The sequence below is a fragment of the Pyrgilauda ruficollis genome, unplaced genomic scaffold (assembly GCF_017590135.1).
Source record: "Pyrgilauda ruficollis isolate IOZ18807 unplaced genomic scaffold, ASM1759013v1 scaffold169, whole genome shotgun sequence".
Lineage (NCBI taxonomy): Eukaryota > Metazoa > Chordata > Aves > Passeriformes > Passeridae > Pyrgilauda > Pyrgilauda ruficollis.
The window spans coordinates 18,519-37,428 of NW_024515764.1; the positions used below are offsets into that span (position 1 = coordinate 18,519).

Consider the following 18,910-nt stretch of genomic DNA (forward strand, 5'->3'; position numbering starts at 1 on the left):
CCAAGGGTGGCATTTGGGAAATCTCATTTTTGTTCCCTTGAGGAATCAGAGCTAGCACACATTCAGACCTGACCTTCAGCCCAGCATGGGGAAAAATGCAGATTTGTGTGTCATTATTCAGTATTTGAGATTTGGGAAATCTCATCTTTGTTCCCTTGAGGAACCAGAGCTGGCAAAGATTCAGACCTGACCTGCAGCCCAGCAAGGGGGAAAAATGCAGATCTGTGTGTCATTATTCAGTATTTGAGATTTGGGCAATCTCATTTTTGTTCGCTTGAGGAATCAGAGCTGGCAAAGATTCAGACCTGACCTTCAGCCCAGCAAGGGGGAAAAAAAAGCAGATTTTTGTGTCACTGCTCAGTATTTGAGATTTGGGAAATCTCATTTTTGTTCCCTTGAGGAATCAGAGCTGGCAAAGATTCAGACCTGACCTTCAGCCCAGCAAGGGGGAAAAAAAAGCAGATTTTTGTGTCACTGCTCAGTATTTGAGATTTGGGAAATCTCATTTTTGTTCCCTTGAGGAATCAGAGCTGGCAAAGATTCAGACCTGACCTTCAGCCCAGCAAGGGGGAAAATGCAGATTTGTGTGTCACTGTTCAATATTGCACTGTTCAAGAGGCTCCACCTGTGGAACACCCAGAGCACCTTCCCTGCAGTGGGGGAAGCTCCTCCAGCCTGATTTCCTCAGCAAACCATTCCCACATCTGCTGGGGACTCACAGCCTCGTCCCAGGGTGACCCACGAGCACACACATTTAGAAAAAAAGTCATTTTTCAACATAGCAGCAAAGACCAGCAAGACACAGAACAGTTTCTGCCAACAGCAAAACCACGAGACAAAACCAAACCCCCAGCAGGTGTGTAAACTGCAGCTCTTGGAAATGAAACATGGGTGAAAAGCTCAGCCCCCAGCTTTAATCCCTTTTTTGGAAATATTAAAAGATTTTTTTTTCCTCCAGCTCTCTGAGTTCTGCCTTAGAGAAATCATAACTTATAAAATGCCAGGAAAAAAAATCTCAATTAATTTAAAAGTAGAACCACTAGTGATTGTCAGTAAAGTCACAGACTGCTCAGCAGTGTCTCCTGGAGACAGAGCAGATTTCCACCACTCTTTTACCCTGATTTAAGTGTCAATCTTTCAGAATAATTTACCAAGTCAGGTTTGCATCTGGGAGGAGGAGGGAAGGGAAAGAAAAGTCCTGTCAAGCTTTAGGCAGGGCCTCTTTTGGAGGAGCCATCCCTGGGTGGTGATGAAAGCTCTGCTTTCAGAAGCCTTGGGCAGCTTTTTTTGGGGGAGGTTTTTGTAAAGGAAATTAATTTAGAAGCCCAGAAATGGGCTAAGTGAGAGTTCCCCGAATTCCTGGCTCCCTGTGGAAGGAGAAATTGAGTTTCCCATTCCCACAAACATCTGAAGTCTCTGACAAAGGGAGGTGGGAAAAAGGAAAGATGTGAAAAATCAGAATTAAAAAGACATTTTGAAGGGTCAGTTTTCAGGATGAGCTGTGTGTGTACAGAGACAAAGATGTTCTCTCTTCACATCCACCTTGGATATTTACCCAAAAAGCAGAGAACAGCTCAAAAAGCAGCTTCTTACCAGAGGAGAAAATGCTTATTTACAGTAAAAACTGATTTTAAAGCACCTGCCCTAAATCCTGCCAGCAGCAGGGATCCCACAAAAGAGAATTTAACAGAGGAACGGCCCCATGGTCAAATCCAGAGAGGCTGTCTCATTAAATGAGCCACATGAGAGCATGGCTGTGCTCACCATGCCTTAAAAAATCTTCTTGAACAGCCCTGAAGCTGCCTGAGTTTACTTTCTACAGCCTCAGAGCAGAAAATAGCCAGAAATTAAATCTTGGGGATATTCAACAGCAGAGCTCCTCAGCAGGAGGAGGAGTCAGGGTAAGGATTTCTTTTTGGGGAGCTCCAGGGTGGGTCTCACTCAGTGCCATGGTAAGGATTTAGTTTTGAAGAGCTCCAGGGTTGGTATAACTTGCTGTCAAGGGGAAGGATTTATTTTTGGGGAGCTCCAGGGTGGGTCTCAGTGTCAGGGTAAGGATTTATTTCTGGGGAGCTCCAGAGTGAGTTTAACTCAGAGTCAGGGTAAGGATTTATTTTTGGGGAGCTCCAGGGTGGGGTAAGGATTTCTTTTTGTACCACTTCTGATCTGTTCTCAGACACTCTCACACCTCTCTGCCCACTGTGCTCGGGGAGATCAGACATCTCCAGGTCTCTGTTTTAACAAAAAAGAGAAAGATTTTGCTCAGAAAGGAAGGAGGGATCACAAAGAAGAGCCACGTCCCAGTGGGAGCCAGGATTTCTCTGCTGGAATGGGATAAACAGCCCCTTCAAAAGGGCAAAGCTGACAGAACTGCAGCAATTTTCCTATTTCTGTGGGAATAACTCTTCCAACCTGCAAGCAAGTGCACGTGCAGAGGGAACAGCCACACCTGGCAGCAGGGATGTGACTGAAATGCCCAGGAACCGAGTGCAGCTGGAAAATCATTCTTGGGAAATAAGGAAATAACTGAAGGAAATAACTTTACAAGTTCTGCACAATGAACACATACAGTAGCAAGACTCCAGCACTCCCTTGATAGAATATCTTTAAAAAAAACCCTTAAAGAACCCAAGAAAGATTGATTTATACTGCCTAGTCAGCAGAAAGTAGCCACAACTTTGTTTTCCTCTAGGAATTGGTTGGATCCTGCTCATTTCCAAGCACTTGTGGGTGCCATGTCTGCTCAGAGCTATGGATGCATCCAAGAACCAGCATTCCAAGGCAGTATCCCAGATACCAGCCAGCAGTCCTTTTGTCCTTGCAAGAGAAAAAGCAGGGCAAAAAAAAAAATAAAAAATCAAAGTGCTCCTATGCATTGTCAGGAATTTAGAAGTCATGTGAAATACCAGTCCTCCAATCAGCCCAGAGAGAGACACTAATTCCACTGAAGTAGGTGCCACAATGACCAAAGCTCATTAAGATGTGAACATACACCAGCCATTCACAATCCAAAACGAGATGGGCAGGGGAGAAAAACCAAACCTAACGAAAAGATGCCGTTGATTTGCTGATATTTAACAATCCAGGAGAATCTCTTGTTCATTTTTGTAGGTGTGTAGGAGGGGGTTTGTATTTTTTTTCTATTTTTTTGTCCAGTTTTGTCGATTTTTTTTTTTTCTTTTCTGCGACACGCTCGCGAACAGGAAGCTGTGACATGCAAGACAGCCAAGCCTCTTCCAACTGAGCATCCCACAACCCACCCCCCAAAAAAAAAAAAAAAAACAACACCCCACCCTGTGCAGAGTCTTTTGAAGGCACTTCCTCTCACATGATGTCCACGAAGAACTCGCAAGGGTTGCCCATGGCCTTCTGGAAGGACTGGCGGCTCCCGGTGAGCTCGGGCGGCACGGCGCTCAGCTCGCGCACCGGCGGCCCTCCGGGCGGGCCGCTGCTGCCCAGCACCTTGGAGCCCAGTTTGGGCAGGCTGTACAAGGGGGGCACCCCCGGGGGCCCGTAGGAGTGGTGGCTCTGGTGGCTCCTGTCGCTGGCCGAGCGCTGGCTGAGCTGGCTGAGCGGCCGCTCGCGGCGCGCGCCGGGCTCCGACTCGCTGCCGCTGCCCCCGGACTTGCGCTCCTTCTCCCTGCCCGCTGCTCTCCTGCTGGTCTCGCTGGTGCTCCGGTTGGAGCCGCTGCTTTTGCTCCCTGCCAAGCCAAAAAAAAGAGGAGAGGAAAGGATGAGTTTGGGTCCGTGGTGTGCGCCGTGCGCCGGCTCAGCGATGGGGTGGTGCCATGCGAGGGGACACGGACGCGGCTCCGAGCTTGCACGGTGAAAGCAGCGGCTGGATTGCAGCTCCTGGCTCAAATCCAGCCCAGCAGGAGAGGGGGGGAGCAGGAAAGGGAGGAAAAAGCAGGAATTTGGGGTTTGACTCAAGCAAATGAGGTTTAATTCTAATTGTCTCTGCTTTATTTTGGACCTCTTCCAAAAAAATACCACTCTGCCTTCTCTGTCACCTGTAAATCCCTGAGGTTTTGTTGACTTCAGTAGGGAGAAATCCTTTTAAAATTACCTTTTCCTAAAGAAACCCCTCTGCCTTCTCTGTCACCTGTAAATCCCTGAGGTTTTGTTGACTTCAGTAGGGAGAAATCCTTTTAAAATTACCTTTTCCTAAAGAAACCCTTTGCCTTCTCTGCCACCCTTAAATCCCTCACGTTTTGTTGGCTTCACTGGGGAGATCCTTTTAAAATTCCTCACTAAAGCCTTGTGCTGTTGGAGAATTCCCTAGGAAACAGTTCCTGAGCTGCTCTATCACAAATCAGTAACACCAGGATATTATTCCCAAGAGAGGCCACTAAATCACCTTGGAAAACCAAAGGATTGCCACTGAGTATCAGCTGAGCTGTTAGTAAAAACAAGCTTTACTAAACATCAAAACCTGATTTTTTTAATGGAAACTGAAGGTCTTGCTCTGTTCCCATGACAGACAGATTAGGAGACAGCTCCAAGCTAATTATTTTTTTTTTAATTCAACTAATCAACCCAAGGAATATCCCATTAAATTCATGCACCTTAGTGCAAGATGGACTTCCCAAAAATGATCCCCAGCCACCAGAACAGGGGACCAGCTTTTGAGTCTAAATGAGTCACAGAAATGGGAAAACAGAATTATTTTGGGCTGCTCCTTCTTGAGCTACAGATGCCCATGACTTTCTGCTGCTCCAGCTGACTGGAGAGATGGGAAACCACACTGGATTTTGGGGGGAAAGGCTGCATTTTCTGCAGAGTGCCAGAGAGATGGAAAACAGACCACAAAACCACTGGATTTTAAGTGAATATTCCAAGCCTGGATCTCTGCAGTGGTATTTGCTGATTGTTATGATTTAATAGTGCGGATGAATGAGAGAGGGCACAAAACCCCAAATTTAACATTATTTTGAGAGTGAGCAGTGCAGCCTTGTGCTCCAGCACTCCCAACCCCTGCCTGAGCCACCTGGCCACCAATTAATGGGCACTGGCAGAGAAATCCAGCCCAGAGGGGTGCCACCATAAAAATTTGGACTATTTATTTTCTGGAGAGCCTGGGGATGGGGTTTTCCCACCTGATTTTCCCTCCCCTCTGAGCTGCTGCAGCACAGTCCCACAGGTTGATATGCTAATGTGCACTGAGACATTGTCCAAGACAATTCAAAATAAAAATAAAATTTCAAATTAAAAACAAAAACAAAACCAAAATACAGCTAAACATTTGGGTCACGAGGATCTAAAAATGATCATGCTGTGAATTCATCATGGAGGAATTTGAGGCTTACCAATCCCCTAGAGTCAGCCATTCCTCTAGGAATCCTTCAGTCTAATGCTTGCTCAGGACAAAACAAGGGAATAACAGTTACAAAGCAAGAAACAGCACAGAAGTTGTTTTCCACCAGGGAAAGAGTGGAAACCTTTCAGAGCTGAACACCCTGGCACTTTTGGGGAGTGCCACCTTTCCTTTCCTATTCCAGCAGCAGGGAGAGAATTCCTACTGCTCACAGAAGCAGCTGCCAAAAAAACACCCCCATGTTCTGTCCAGGAAAATCAGTTTCCAGTTCTAAAACCTCTGTGAGATTCCTCATGGATATTTCTTATTTTGGGATAAGGTGACATGCAGCTGGGCTAAAATCCTGTCTTATGAAACCCTTTTGTGCCATTTTGTAAAATCTGACTGGCTGTGGGGAATAGGGATAAGTGACATCCAATTTACTGGATGCTCACTGAAAACCACAAGGAATCCTCACCCCTTCTTTACTGGCAGCACTTCCAAAAGCAAAACTCACTCTGGAAGCGATTTTAAAAAAAAAGAAATTTAAAAAATAGTGTCTATACAGCCAAAAAAAGAAAAAAAAATGACATGATTTTATTTACTAAGGTTAAAAATGAATCTAGGACAGAAAAGGAGGAGGGCAGGTCTTGAATCCATGCAGAATTCTCTTCCTGTCCCTGTCCACATGCCAGCAGAGACTCTCCTCCCTGGGAGCAGTGTTTCAGCCCTGGAAAGCCCTGGCTGGCCACCTCCCACTTAGAAAAAAATGTGATTTTCCTTTTGTGCTGAGCACTGACATAAAAGCCAAGAGCACCTTGGTTCTAAGCCCTGTCCCAGCAGCACAGAAATTGCCTCATTTCCAGCAAGCTCACCCCCACAGCTGGCAATCCCTGACTGGGTTAAGCCTGGCAGTTCCCACAGAGAGCTGAAAGCCAAACCCCCTCCTCCAGAGCCACAAACACCTTTAATTCATTGCACACAATCCATGCAGGGAGCAACCAAAACCACGAGACAAGCACGGACAGCACCAAGGAACTCAAGCAGATGGTGGGGGATAATGAGAACTGTGGAATTCAAACCCTTTTATCCCATCTTACCTTCACTCTGCTGGCTGCCTGCACTGCCACTGCCATAGCTAAAGCCTGGGTCTTGGTAGGCTGGTGGGAAACAAGGAGGGGGCAGAGGATACTGGTAGGGATATCCTTGGCCCAAGGGCCAGGGAGCAGCAGGGTGAGGCAGGGGAGCCAGCGTGTCCTGGTCCGAGGCGCCGCTGGAACCGTTGTTGAGATTCAGTGCAGCCAGATCTGGCAAAGAAAAAAGGGGAAAGTTTCTTACCCAGTAGGTAAAATGATCACTTTGAATTTATTTACGGAGGGATCTGAAGCTTAGCAACGCCCTGGAATCAGCCTTCTCACCCAGCATTGAAAGGGGAGAAAGGGATGAGGACAGGGTGGGAACATCCCCCTTTTCCAGGCTGGAAACTGAGTGGGACTGACAGCAGGGAATGTGGAGGCTGATGTAGAACAGACTAGACAAAGTTAAATAATAAAGCAGGGATTTATGAAAAGGATCTCCTCCATGGATCCACCTTGGGCAGCACAAGAGCCCAGCCAGGGCTGCACCCAAGGTGAACCAAAATGGTCCCAAAATGAACCCAAGGTGAACCCAAATGGTCCCAAAATGCACGACCACTCATGGGGTTTCTCACTTTTACAAGTTCTGCTCCATTTTCATATTGGAGTTAATTGTCCAATTATTCATAATTCATTCATAATTCATAATTAATTCGTAAGCTTTAGCTGATGAAGTCCCATCCTTGTTTTTCTCTCTCCAGCCCACCTAAAGCCTATGGCATCAGTGTGGCAGCACCAGAAATAAATCCTGCTGCCCTCAGAGCTCTGCTTGATGGGCTCATCCTCCCCCAGGAGCTCTCCTTGCTCCCAGGGAGCACCAGCCCCTTGTCACACAATGTCAGGGTGATGAAGGGCTCCCCTGTTCTGGGACACTCCTTGTGAAACCCCAGGAGAGGCAGGGATGGAAGGGACCTCTGGAGATGCCCCTGTCCAATCCTGGAGCAGGTGACACAGAAATGTGTCCTGCTGGCTTTGGAATACCTCCAGAGAGACTCCACCTCCCCTGGGCAGCTCCAGAGCTCTGCCACCCTCATGGAAATCCTTCCTCATGGAACTCTTCATCATGAGGACACACAAGGGGACAATGAGCACCCTCGAGGCACAGAAGTGACACAGGGACAGCTCTGTCCTTCCCAGCGGGGACTCACTGCCACAGAGGTCTCCGAAGACGTAGTAGCACTGCTCTGAGAAGGTGATTTTGTTCACAGTGTGCCTGAGGTAGCCGTGTTTCAGCATGCTGCTGGCGTATTTCCTGGCCTCCCGGCGGTCCTTGAAGCCTTCCACGTGTGTGTAAAGCCAGTCCACCACATCTGCTCCTGAAATGGGGACAGCAAGAGGAGACACGGGGTTATCTGGGCCAAACTGTGCCAGCTGAACATCTAAAATTGGATAATCTGGGCCAAACTGTGCCAGCTGAACATCTAAAATTGGATAATCTGGGCCAAACTGTGCCAGCTGAACATCTACAGTGGGGTTATGTGAGCCAAACTGTGCCAGCTGAACATCTACAGTGAGATTATCTGAGCCAAACTGTGCCAGCTGAACATCTAAAATTGGATAATCTGTGCCAAACTGTGCCAGCTGAACATCTACAGTGAGATTATCTGTGCCAAACTGTGCCAGCTGAATACCTAAAATGAGATTATCTGAGCCAAACTGTGCCAGTTGAACATCTAAAATGGGATTATCTGAGCCAAACTGTGCCAGCTGAACACTACATGAACACAAGAGTTATTTCCTGTCCATAAATGGAATAAAAGAGCTCACAGACATGAAAAAAGCTCATTAAAAGGTAGTTTTTTGAACCTGTTCCCATTAAATCACTGTTTTTTTCCCCCTTCAGCATTCCTGGGGTCTGCTTACCTATCACTGCGTTGGAGATGGTGATTTTTAACCACATCCTGTCCCGAATTTCAAGGCCTGAGTCTGGCAGCTGCATGACCTTGACAATAGTAGCCATGTCACTCTTCACAGTTAGGGGAGATTCTTCTAATTCTAAAAGGAAGAGAGGCCACAGGCTGCTGTGAAATGGATTCAGGCTGAAGGAACTTCTCAGCTCCCAGTTTGGATGAAATAAAAATACAGTTTTATCAACAGATACAAAAAAATGAAATAAAATAAATAAAATAAAATAAAATAAAATAAAATAAAATAAAATAAAATAAAATAAAATAAATGCACCCTCATCCACAGAGTGAATTACAGCATTTGCAGCATTTTTTCAGATTTTGGGCTCAAGACCACCAGTTTAGTGACAGAAATGCTGAGTCCCCATGTCTGGGCTTCCCAGAGCAGCTGCAGGATCCTCTCTGCATCCAGACAGGCAGGAAAGGAAACCCAAAGGTTTTTGTGATCCATCATTTTCCATTTCAGTTTCCCAGGAACAGCCCCAAGGAGAACCATGGGGGAAGTTTTTGGGGTTTGTTCTTTTGGGGTCCACTGTCAGGAGTCCCCCCAGTCTCCACGGACCAAGGGTGACCATGGCTCAACCCATGTCCAGTTTTTATTTAAAGATCTGGACACTCGTGGGGAAAATTAAATTATAAAAGAAATCTTCCCACATCAGAAGAAATCAGGGATTTTCTTATAAAAACCTTTCCCAGGGTATCCTCAGAACCCACTCCTCCCAGGATTGCTTTGCCCTCAATTTTTTTTTTGTGGAACACTTTAAAAAAAACCTCCCAAATGCCTCCACAGCCCTTCCCAGTTCACACATTTATGGGCAGAACTGGACCCCCAGAGGTTTCACACTTTCCTGATCAATTTTTACAATAAAATCAGAACAGGCTTGAGGTTGAATTTGTCAAATCCTCCTTCCTTTCCCATCTTCCATCCCTAGAAAACTCATTTTTATCTCTGTTTGTAGCCCGGACCCTTCTCCAGCAGGAATTCCAAAACCCTCCTCTCCTCCCCTCCCAGTTCCCCACATCACCCACCTTTCAAAAGCACTTTTGTCCTTTTCCAGCCACCCAAAATTTTGGATAAAAAAAGGTACAGCAAGCGTGAAACAATGAAAACTGGAAATGTTTCTTTCCATACATGCACTGCCAATATGCATGAAAATATCCCAGACCAGCTCTGCATGCAGCTTCAATACTTACAAACCTCAAATAAACACTAAAACTTTGCTTTTGCTTTAAGTTAGTTTGGTTAGTGGCAAAAAGCAACATGTCTGGGGGAAAAAAAATACACCAACAAACTGATATTGGGGAGCAATAAATTGTATTTTCTTGGAGACTTGAGATCTGCATATGAACAGAAAATTGATATTTTCTAAGTTCTGGTTGCTGCACGAATATGGCAAATTCTGAGATGCATCTGAAATGCTCCCATTTTGGTCTGAATTCAGTCAGCTTTAAAAATTCACCTAACCCAGGTCAGGGCAGGTCACAGGGCTGAGCTGAAGGAAGAGATCACAATAAAAATCAGGGGTACCCTTTATTCCCTTGCATTCCAGAAAGGAAATATTTCAAATCACCGGCACAGGAACGAGAAGCTGCCTCCAGAAATATGGTTCTGCTCCCAAACACATTTATTTTCAAAGTCTGACTGAGAGGCTGCCTGTTCCCCACTTGCCAAGCCCAGCACTATCATGAGTTCATCATGAATTGTTCAAGAGGAATGCTGAGCACAGACTTGTTGGGCAGCAATCAGCAGAGACACTGGGTTCCAGCAGGACTTGTAAGGCTCAAAACATCTCAGGATAAAGCAGCCAGCAGGAAAAGGGTTCGTTTGCTTCCTGCTGCAGATTATTTCCCCTCAGTGAATGCCTGATGTCTAAAAACACCTACATAAAAAAGAAAACTTGGCCTTTGCCTTCAAGGTGAGGTGGAATATATATTATAAAATCTGAGGTGCTTTATAACCAATACCACAGAGGTCTTTAAAATCCTCAAAGTGTCATTCTCAGTTAAATAAAATGAAGAATTAATATTCCTATTAAACAAATTTTCCAAGATAAGGAGTTGGAGCATGGTGTTAGTAACACCAACATTTGATCCCTGTCTGGGCCATTCACTTAGATCTGGACTCAATGATCCTTCTGGGTCCCTTCCAACTAAAAAGACTCTGTGATTTGAGTGCTCTGAGAGGCTTTTGAATTAAAGAAACCTCTCTGAATCATGGCAACCTCTTGGTTCATGGATATGGCTCTTTCAGACTGCCAAACCAGGAAAAAGGTTGAAATCTAACCATCATTTCATGTGGGATGTTCAATTTGGGTTCAGCTTGCTCAATAAATCCTAGGAATATTAAAAAGCACAAAAAAGTATAAAAGAAGGCCATGGGAATATCAGGGAAGAGTTTCCCAAATGAAACACTAACGTTATTGTTGAAATTTATTAAAAACCAATCAAATGCAAGAAGGCAGCTCTCTCATCCACCTGAGTGGAAAAACCTGATCCTATCTTTAAAATGCAACCTCTTGGTTCATGGATATGGCTCTTTCAGTCTGACAAACCAGGAAAAAGGTTGAAATATAAACCCTAATTTCATGTGGGATGTTACATTTTGGTTTAGCTTGCTCAATAAATCCCAGGAATATAAAAAAGAACAAAAAGGATGTAAAAGTATAAAAGAAGGCCACGTGAATATCAGGGAAGGATTTCCCAAATGAAACACGAACATTATTGTTGAAATTTATTAAAAACCAACCAAACGCCCCCGAGTGGAAAAACCTGAACCTATCATTAAAATCCACCAGCAACCACTTCTCCCTGAGACAAAACCCTGGCCAAACACCTCCACATCAACCTCCAACCTTTGCCAAAAGTTCTGCTTTCCCCAAGCGTGAGAAACCACTCAAGGCCTGGCTGGCGCCGCCGCTGTCACCGTGCCCGTGGCCGGGCCCTGGTGGCCCCGAGCAGCCCCCTGCCCTGGGCTGGCCAGGGGGTGACTTACTTTCCGACTCGGGAATTGAGCTTGTTAGTGAGGAGCTGGTAGATGTGGTGATGCTCATGGAGGGGCTCATACCGTAACGGGGGTACGCTCCCGTCATGGCCGTGGTATGAGAGATCCACGCCGCGGGGTCGATCGGCCGCACCGGCTCAGCTGCGAGCAAAAGGTACAGGAGACGGGGTCAGAAATGTGGGAAACACCGAGGTTTTGAGAGATCTGAGGGGTTTTCTCTGGTTTTCTTGTTGTTTCTCTGGTTTTTTGATGGTTTCATGTGAGTGAGGTGTCACAGTCTGCACCACCACAAAGGGACAGAAAATGGGGTCAAAACTTGCAGCAAACCACCGAGGTTTTGAGAGATCTGAGGGGTTTTCTCTGGTTTTCTTGTTGTTTCTCTGGTTTTTTGATGGTTTCATGTGAGTGAGGTGTCATAGTCAGCACCACCACAAAGGCCCAGAAAACAGGGTGAAAACTTGCAGCAAACACCGAGGTTTTGAGAGATCTGAGGGGTTTTCTTGTGTTTTCTTGCTGTTTCTCTGGTTTTCTGAGGGCTTCATATGAGTGAGGTCCTGTAGTTGGCACCACCACGAAGGGACAGCAAAACAGGTTTAGACATGCAGTAAATGCCAAGATTTTGAGTGATCTGAGGGGTTTTCTCTTGGTTATACTGGTTTTAATAAGGGTTTCATAGGAGTGAGGTCCCATAGTCTGCACCACAAAAAAGACCCAGAAAACAGGGTCAAAAATGTAGGAAACACCAAGGTTTTGAGAGATCTGAGAGGTTTTCTCTTGTTTTCTTGTTTCTCTGGTTTTTCTGAGGGTTTCATGTGAATGAGGTGTCACAGTCTGCACCACCACAAAGAGACGGAAAATGGGGTCAAAACTTGCAGAAAAACACCAAGGTTTTGAGAGATCTGAGGGATTTTCTATGGTTTTCTTGTTGTTTCTCTGGTTTTTTGATGGTTTCACATGAGTGAGATGCTACAGATTGTACCACCACAAAGGGACAGCAAACGGGGTCAGAAATGCAGCAAACACCAAGATTTGGAGAGATCTGAGAGGTTTTCTCTTGGTTATACTGGTTTTACTAAGGGTTTCAATGGAGTGAGGTCCTGTAGTCTGCACCAGAGAAAAGACACAAAAAATGGGGTCAGACTTGCAGAAAAAACCAAATTTTTGAATGATCTGAGCGGTTTTCTTTTGTTCTCTTGTTGCTTCTCTGGTTTTCCTAAGGGTTTCAAGGGGGCTCCCACAGTCTGCTGCATTTATTCCAGCCTTATCTTCAATGCCACTCTCATCTTCTGTGGACTGGGAACAAACTGGTTCCAGCAGCAGCAGCACAGCCCTCACCAGCAGGAGGCAGCTGCGTTTGTCACATGAGCACACATCTTTTACTGCTACTGAAAATAAGGTAATTTTCATTTTTTTTACGTGGATCACTGCTGCTTCCATCACATATTCAAAACACACAGGTCTCTCTAAAAAGTTCACTGTGAGAAAATTAGGATTTTTAACATCTGGAATAATTATTTCCAAACCTTTTATGAATTGAAAAGTTAAGATCAAGTCCCAGAAGTTTAGGAGCTGGATCCAAAGATGTGAACCAAGAGAAAAACTCCCAGGAATTCAGTGGGCAGTGGAACCCCAGGCTCCCAATACAGAAGTAAACAAATAAAAGAACTGAATGTGTAGAATCTGTTAGGTGTCAAAATAGGTGAAAATATTCCATATCTTGGGGGCTTCCCAGGAACGCAGCAAAGAGCCCAAATGTGTACTCACCCCTGGGGATGGTGAAATAACTCCTGGGAGTAGGGTCCCAGCATTTGGCTACTGTTAGGCTGATAGGTCTAGGAAGAAAGGAAACAGGTTAAGGATGATTCTTAAATTTCTACAGAGCTGGAAATGCTACAAGAACTATTTGAAACAAATTTATTCCTATCCAGCAGTTGTCAAGTACATTCTGAGAATGGTTTTGAGAAGCTTTATAGTATTTTCAGTATGAATGGCTTTGAGAAGCTTTGTAATATTTTCAGTATGAAGCACATCAGGACATTCCTGGTTTTGCAAAAATGGTGAGCACTGGTGGTGAAATCTGTTGGATGATCAGCTCTTGAGATATTAAAATTCTCATCACATAAACAAACAGCCCTGCTGAAAGCAGGCAACTCCTCAATTCCTGTTGGTTTTGGCCAGAACCAACCTGACCTACTCATCATTTACACTGAGAAGTTCACAGCTGAGATCAGGCATGCTGATGGATATCAGAATGTTGATTTCTCTGAGGTTTTCCCAGCTCCAACAACTGCACATGGAGGATAAATAGGAAGAGGTTTTGTGATGTGCTCACCCTGGCTTGGAGACGATTTCCCGTAGAACCCGAACGGCATCGTCATTGCTCATGTTCTCAAAATTGACATCATTCACCTGAAACAGTGCAGAGAGCAGAGGTCAGCCTTTGCAGCAGCAAAGTTAAAGGTGTTTTAATTACTTCATTAATCCCCCAATTTATCTGCCTGGTCACCACTTCCATTCCACCATTTAATTTCATTCCTTTGAAATGTCATTTCTCGTAGCATCTCACCAAGAATCACCAATTTCAGCGATCTTTGGGCCACATTTCTCTGAGGATGAATAAATTCCGTTCCCTGGTGACTGCAGCCCGTGGGGCTGGTGGCATGGCAGAGCAGAGCAGCAGGATTTGGGGACAGGGACCCACCTGCAGCAGCATGTCCCCCGGCTCGATGCGCCCGTCCGCTGCCACCGCCCCTCCTTTCATGATGGAGCCGATGTAGATGCCACCATCACCCCGGTCATTGCTCTGCCCCACAATGCTGATTCCCAGGAAGTTGTACTTTTCTAGATGGACACAAAGTGGAGGGTGGGGAAGGGGAAAAAAAAAGCAGACAAAGTGATTGGAATGATAGCAAAGAGCGAGGCTGGAAGCTGTTTCAGCTTTGAAACGTCTCAGCACATCAGCGGGGCAAGGTTTGACTTGCAACGATCTCAGGCTGCTCTAATGATGAATATTTGCCTGGCACCTTCAGGGAAAGGCTGCTAAAGACAGGATTTTTTTATTCAAGACAGTGTTACTTAAAAAAAAAAAAAAATAGCAAGAGAAAGAACACTGAAAAGACTTGTCCACACCTGGAAATTAGCACTGATCACATTAAGCAATGTTTGTTCCACATGTCAGAGAGGCAGGAAGGGTTTGGTGCTGCTGAAAGGTGCTGAGTTTGCTGGCAGCCCTGCACATTTCTGCCTGGCTGACAAATGAAACACAGGAGCAGCAGAAATGCAAACCCCCAGTGCCCTTCTACCCCAATCCCTCACCATTAACTCCTGCAGTTCCAGCTCCTTCCGTGGAAGGAACACTGATCTGCTGGTGAAAATGGCCCAGTTCCGGATTAGGAAACCACATAAATACAAAATACATCTCTACCACTCAAAATTCATCACAAAAAACGTGGCTTGTCCTCTTACCCATGTTGAGAGTGACAGTGATGATGTTTAGAGACATGGTGGAGTCAGTGATGCTGCTGAACGAGGACGACTGCAAAACACAACAGAAAAAGTCTCAAGGTTTTAAATGGCTCAGAGTAAGAACTGTTGAGGATTAACTCATCAGGAACTGATTAAGAGGTTTCTAATTGAAAGGCAGCCAGAAATTATTGAGGCTTCCTCAAAATTATGCTTCATTTAGAAACTTTCAGGAAAGAAATCTAAGCAGAGTCTGCACTTTCTCCAAAGGTCTGATCACAAAACACTCAGAGCACGTTCCTATACTGAGCTTTCTCAGCTGAACTTCACCTGGAATTATTTCTGCTTCCTGGCTGTGACTTACAGGCAAACCCTGGATCCTAAAGTGTCCAGTGGAATGTGAATTATTGCACCCACAGCTCCTCCCTAAAGGGAGGAGTGAACAGCACATGATCCAGCAGGAAGTGAGAGGAGAGACACTGCCCTGCCTCCAAAATTAAATACAAAGGTGCTTATCAAAGACCTTCTAAAACACTATCCTGTGGTAAAATGCGTGTGAGGTCATTCTTTAATGTGTGGAGACTGAGATTTATGGGAGAATAAAACAGGGACTTCAGGGTCTGTCCGTGGGGTCAGCCTCATCCTGCTGCCAAGGACTGGCACAGGGAAGGGCAGAGGCAAAGATTTGGGATTTCCTATGAACCTGGATTTCTCCTTCCAGCAGAATGCTGGTCTCAGGGTATCTCCCACCCCTTCTCACATCATAATGGAGCTGCTCCTCCAGAGATTGGTCTTAGAAAAGACAAGAAATGGGATCAGTGCACAGTGAAAGGAGAAAGGGAGAGGTGAAAACTTCACTTGGAGCCGCAGAACTTCAAATGCAGAGATTTAGCCCAGCCTGGAGCCACAAGGAGCCTTCCCAGTGAATTCAACAGGCACAGACCTGTCCTGGATCCCTTCCTGAGTCAACAGCTCCACTCAAAAATGCCAGTTCACCTCCCTGGGTGATGCTGGTGCCAGCCTTACCCTGTCAATCTGCCGCATCCTCTGTTTCCTCCTCCGGCGCTTGTGCTTGCGGATGAGCCGGGACGAGGTGCTCTGCTCCGTGGAGCTGCTCAACCTGAGGGCAAGGACAGCAAATGTCACCCCTGCAAGGCTCTGCCACCTGCAAGAGCTGATTCCTGCAGCAGCAGGACAGGGGGAAGCACACAGACAGCTCAGGAGAGGATTCCAGCTGAAGGACAGCAGGGATCAGATGAATAATTGAATTATTATTTAATTTAGCACTTGTTTTCTTCTGCAGGTCTGAGTGCAACCCTTAATGCTCATTTTTGTGAGTCCTGGCATGGTGCTGTATTTTCTTCCACTGTTACCAGGAATTCAAGGCTTGAATTTAAAGAAATCAAATAGAAATTGGTAACAGGGAGAGAGTGAATATGATTTTACCTTCACACATTCTCTTGAGTTTTATTTTGCTGTTTTTTCCAGGCTCTCCAAACTTGTAGAACCTAAATGTGCCACATTTTACATATAAATCTTTAAGGTCTTTAAGAGTTTGCAGGATTAATCATCCTCACTTTGCAGAGAGTAGAATGAGACAGAAATGGATTTGCCCAAATTAATTTCAGGAGCCTGGAACAAAGCCCAGATTATTAAGATACCACCAGAGAGACATCTCTCCTCTATTTAATATGTAAGAATGGCCAAAAAAAAAAAAAAAAAAGACAAAGCAATGCTCCATCATTAACCAAGATTAAAAAATCCAACCTTATACAACACAAAACAAGCAGTGCCAGGCTTTCCCCCCAGTTTCCACAACCCTGCCTTCCATGCTCCAGCCACATGCAGGAATGTGAGAATACCTCAAAAACTTGATGCCAGCAATTCCAAAAAGGAATTGCTCACAGGAAACCCCTCTGGCCTGAAATATTTTTATCAAGTATCAGCCCTGGAGCTGCTCAGAGGGTGTGAATCTCCTGACATTCCCTCGAGTTCACACAACTATTTCAGGCACGTTAACCTCACACACTCCTCCTTCCCCTCCCAGCAAGGGGAACTGAAGAGCCAAGAGGTGGGATTTTACAACAAAAAAAAGATCCAAAATGTGATAATTCCTGGTGGGTGGAACAGCTCACACAGCACCTGGGGCTGGGAGGTTTTGCCTTCCAACAGCAAAAATAAGGAGGTGTCAAACCCAGGGCTCCCAAAACTGGGATTGTTCAATATTCATCAAAGACTGACACAAAAACCTCCTTTCATTTTGCTGTCAATATTCTCCCCCTTCCTGCTTCTTCTCCCATTTCCTTCTCCTCCTTCCCTCAGCAGAGGATTCAGCTAGAACTTCCCAGTTTGGGAGAATCTGAGGAAAGCCAAGGCACTCACTCCACAGTGAAGCTGCCTGCTCTCTAAAAGTGCATTTTTCTCTCAAATTAAACCAGCAAAACCAGACTTTCCTGGCAAATCTCTGAGCTCCTGTTAGCAGGTGATAACATGTGAGAAGTGAAGTTGTTCTTGGTGTATTTTTGCCATTCTGCTCGGTATTAGGATGGAAGGATGAGAATCAGCTCCTGAGAAAAGCTCCGGTTTAGTTTAGGGGGACACAAAACATTTCAGGGAAAAATTAAGGGTTAAAACAGCCTCTCACAGCAGCAGCACAAAACTGATGATCAGAAGGCTCTGCAAGAACATTTTTACACCTCTTTTCATGCAGCTGTGGCACATTCCATCATCTCTCCTTGTGATTTCTGCTCAATCCACAGCCTTAATGCATCCTTGCTGAATCCTTAATATTCTGGGAGCATCTGGATGCTAAAAAGCAGCTCAAACCTACTCTAATGAGGAATGTTTTGCTCTGTGAAGCATGAGCTCCAGAAATACTGGGTAGAAGTTGTTATTATTACCATCTGATGAGCAAGACAAGATGGTAAATTTGAGCTTTTGAGACAAATAAAGTGCAAAGATGAAAAACAAATCTGGAACTATCACTACCAATTAATTTTCTGCACCAGCTACTGCTCAAAACCCTGACTGCACTTCCAGCACAAATGCCAATAAATACCACAGAAAATATTTTTTAAAATACTATAATAATAATAATAATAGCAATAATTTTTTCTCCATTCTACAATTCCCAAAGGACAGGGAAAAAAGGCAACATTTGTTAAAGAAATCTTATCCACATGGCTTAAAAAGAAATTATGGTAATTTCTTAAATGAGAAATAAACAATTTTTTTGCAGTGAATTCCTTTAGTTGCATTGAACTGAGAGCAGCAATTGCTGACAATAATCCTCCAGCTACAGATGCCAGATTTGTTAGACCTTTAGAGAAGACAGAAAAAAAGCTTTTACTGTGATGTTGCCTACATCAACCTGTGCTCAAAATCCTATCTGCAAACAACAGAAACATTCAATTTGTAAAAAATTTGTTAAAAAATTAGTAAAAAAATTGTCAAACACGTTGAAAAAAAAAGGAAATAAATGATTGTGCTGCCACTGTCACTCTGGAATGTCTGTGAGCAGGTTAATTCACCAAAACATGGCATTATTCTTTAACTGAATGCAGCAGAACTTCCTTGGGCTGGGAATTACCCAGCTCTGTTCCACTGCTCCCATTCCAATAAAACCAAGCCAAACAGAGCCAGAAAAGCATCCTCACCTCACAAACTCTCCCCTGCCAGGACAGCAACGTCCCTTCCCTCTGATTTCCTGCCTCAGTGCCTCCTCCCTGACAGCCTCCCCACAAAGCAGCTCCTGCAGCAGATCCCACCAGCTGCCAGGAGCCAAAGTCCCCCCTCAGACCCCTCTGTCCCCAGGGAATGTGTCCCTCAGGTACCAAACTGACCCCTCAGACCCCTCTGTCCCCAGGGGATGTGTCCAGGAGCCAAAGTCCCCCCTCAGACCCTTCTGTCCCCAGGGGATGTGTCCAGGAGCCAAAGTCCCCCCTCAGACCCTTCTGTCCCCAGGGGATGTGTCCCTCAGGAACCAAACCCTCTGTCCCCACACTGATGCGTCCCTCAGGACCCAAACCCTCTGTCCCCACGCTGATGTGTCCCTCAGGAACCAAACCCTCTGTCCCCACACTGATGTGTCCATCAGGACCCAAACCCTCTG

At 45.3% G+C, this 18,910-nt stretch overlaps 1 protein-coding gene across 2 annotated transcripts in view; it reads right to left on the reverse strand.

The window, feature by feature from the left end:
• Positions 1-511: 511 nt before the first annotated feature.
• The window catches only part of DVL1 (dishevelled segment polarity protein 1), a 54,870-nt gene continuing 36,471 nt past the window's right edge, over positions 512-18,910 (reverse strand). The window contains exons 6-15 of one of the 2 annotated variants that reach the window (XM_041463635.1): positions 15,826-15,919; positions 14,803-14,872; positions 14,039-14,178; positions 13,670-13,746; positions 13,102-13,169; positions 11,401-11,478; positions 8,293-8,424; positions 7,578-7,745; positions 6,394-6,600; positions 512-3,701 (exon numbers count right to left, since the gene is read on the reverse strand). In XM_041463635.1, coding sequence (XP_041319569.1) covers positions 3,325-3,701; positions 6,394-6,600; positions 7,578-7,745; positions 8,293-8,424; positions 11,401-11,478; positions 13,102-13,169; positions 13,670-13,746; positions 14,039-14,178; positions 14,803-14,872; positions 15,826-15,919 — 1,411 coding nt within the window. In that variant the 3' untranslated portion in view covers positions 512-3,324. Of the gene's footprint in view, positions 3,702-6,393; positions 6,601-7,577; positions 7,746-8,292; positions 8,425-11,328; positions 11,479-13,101; positions 13,170-13,669; positions 13,747-14,038; positions 14,179-14,802; positions 14,873-15,825; positions 15,920-18,910 lie in introns of both variants that reach the window. The other variant, XM_041463634.1, reaches the window with a different exon arrangement.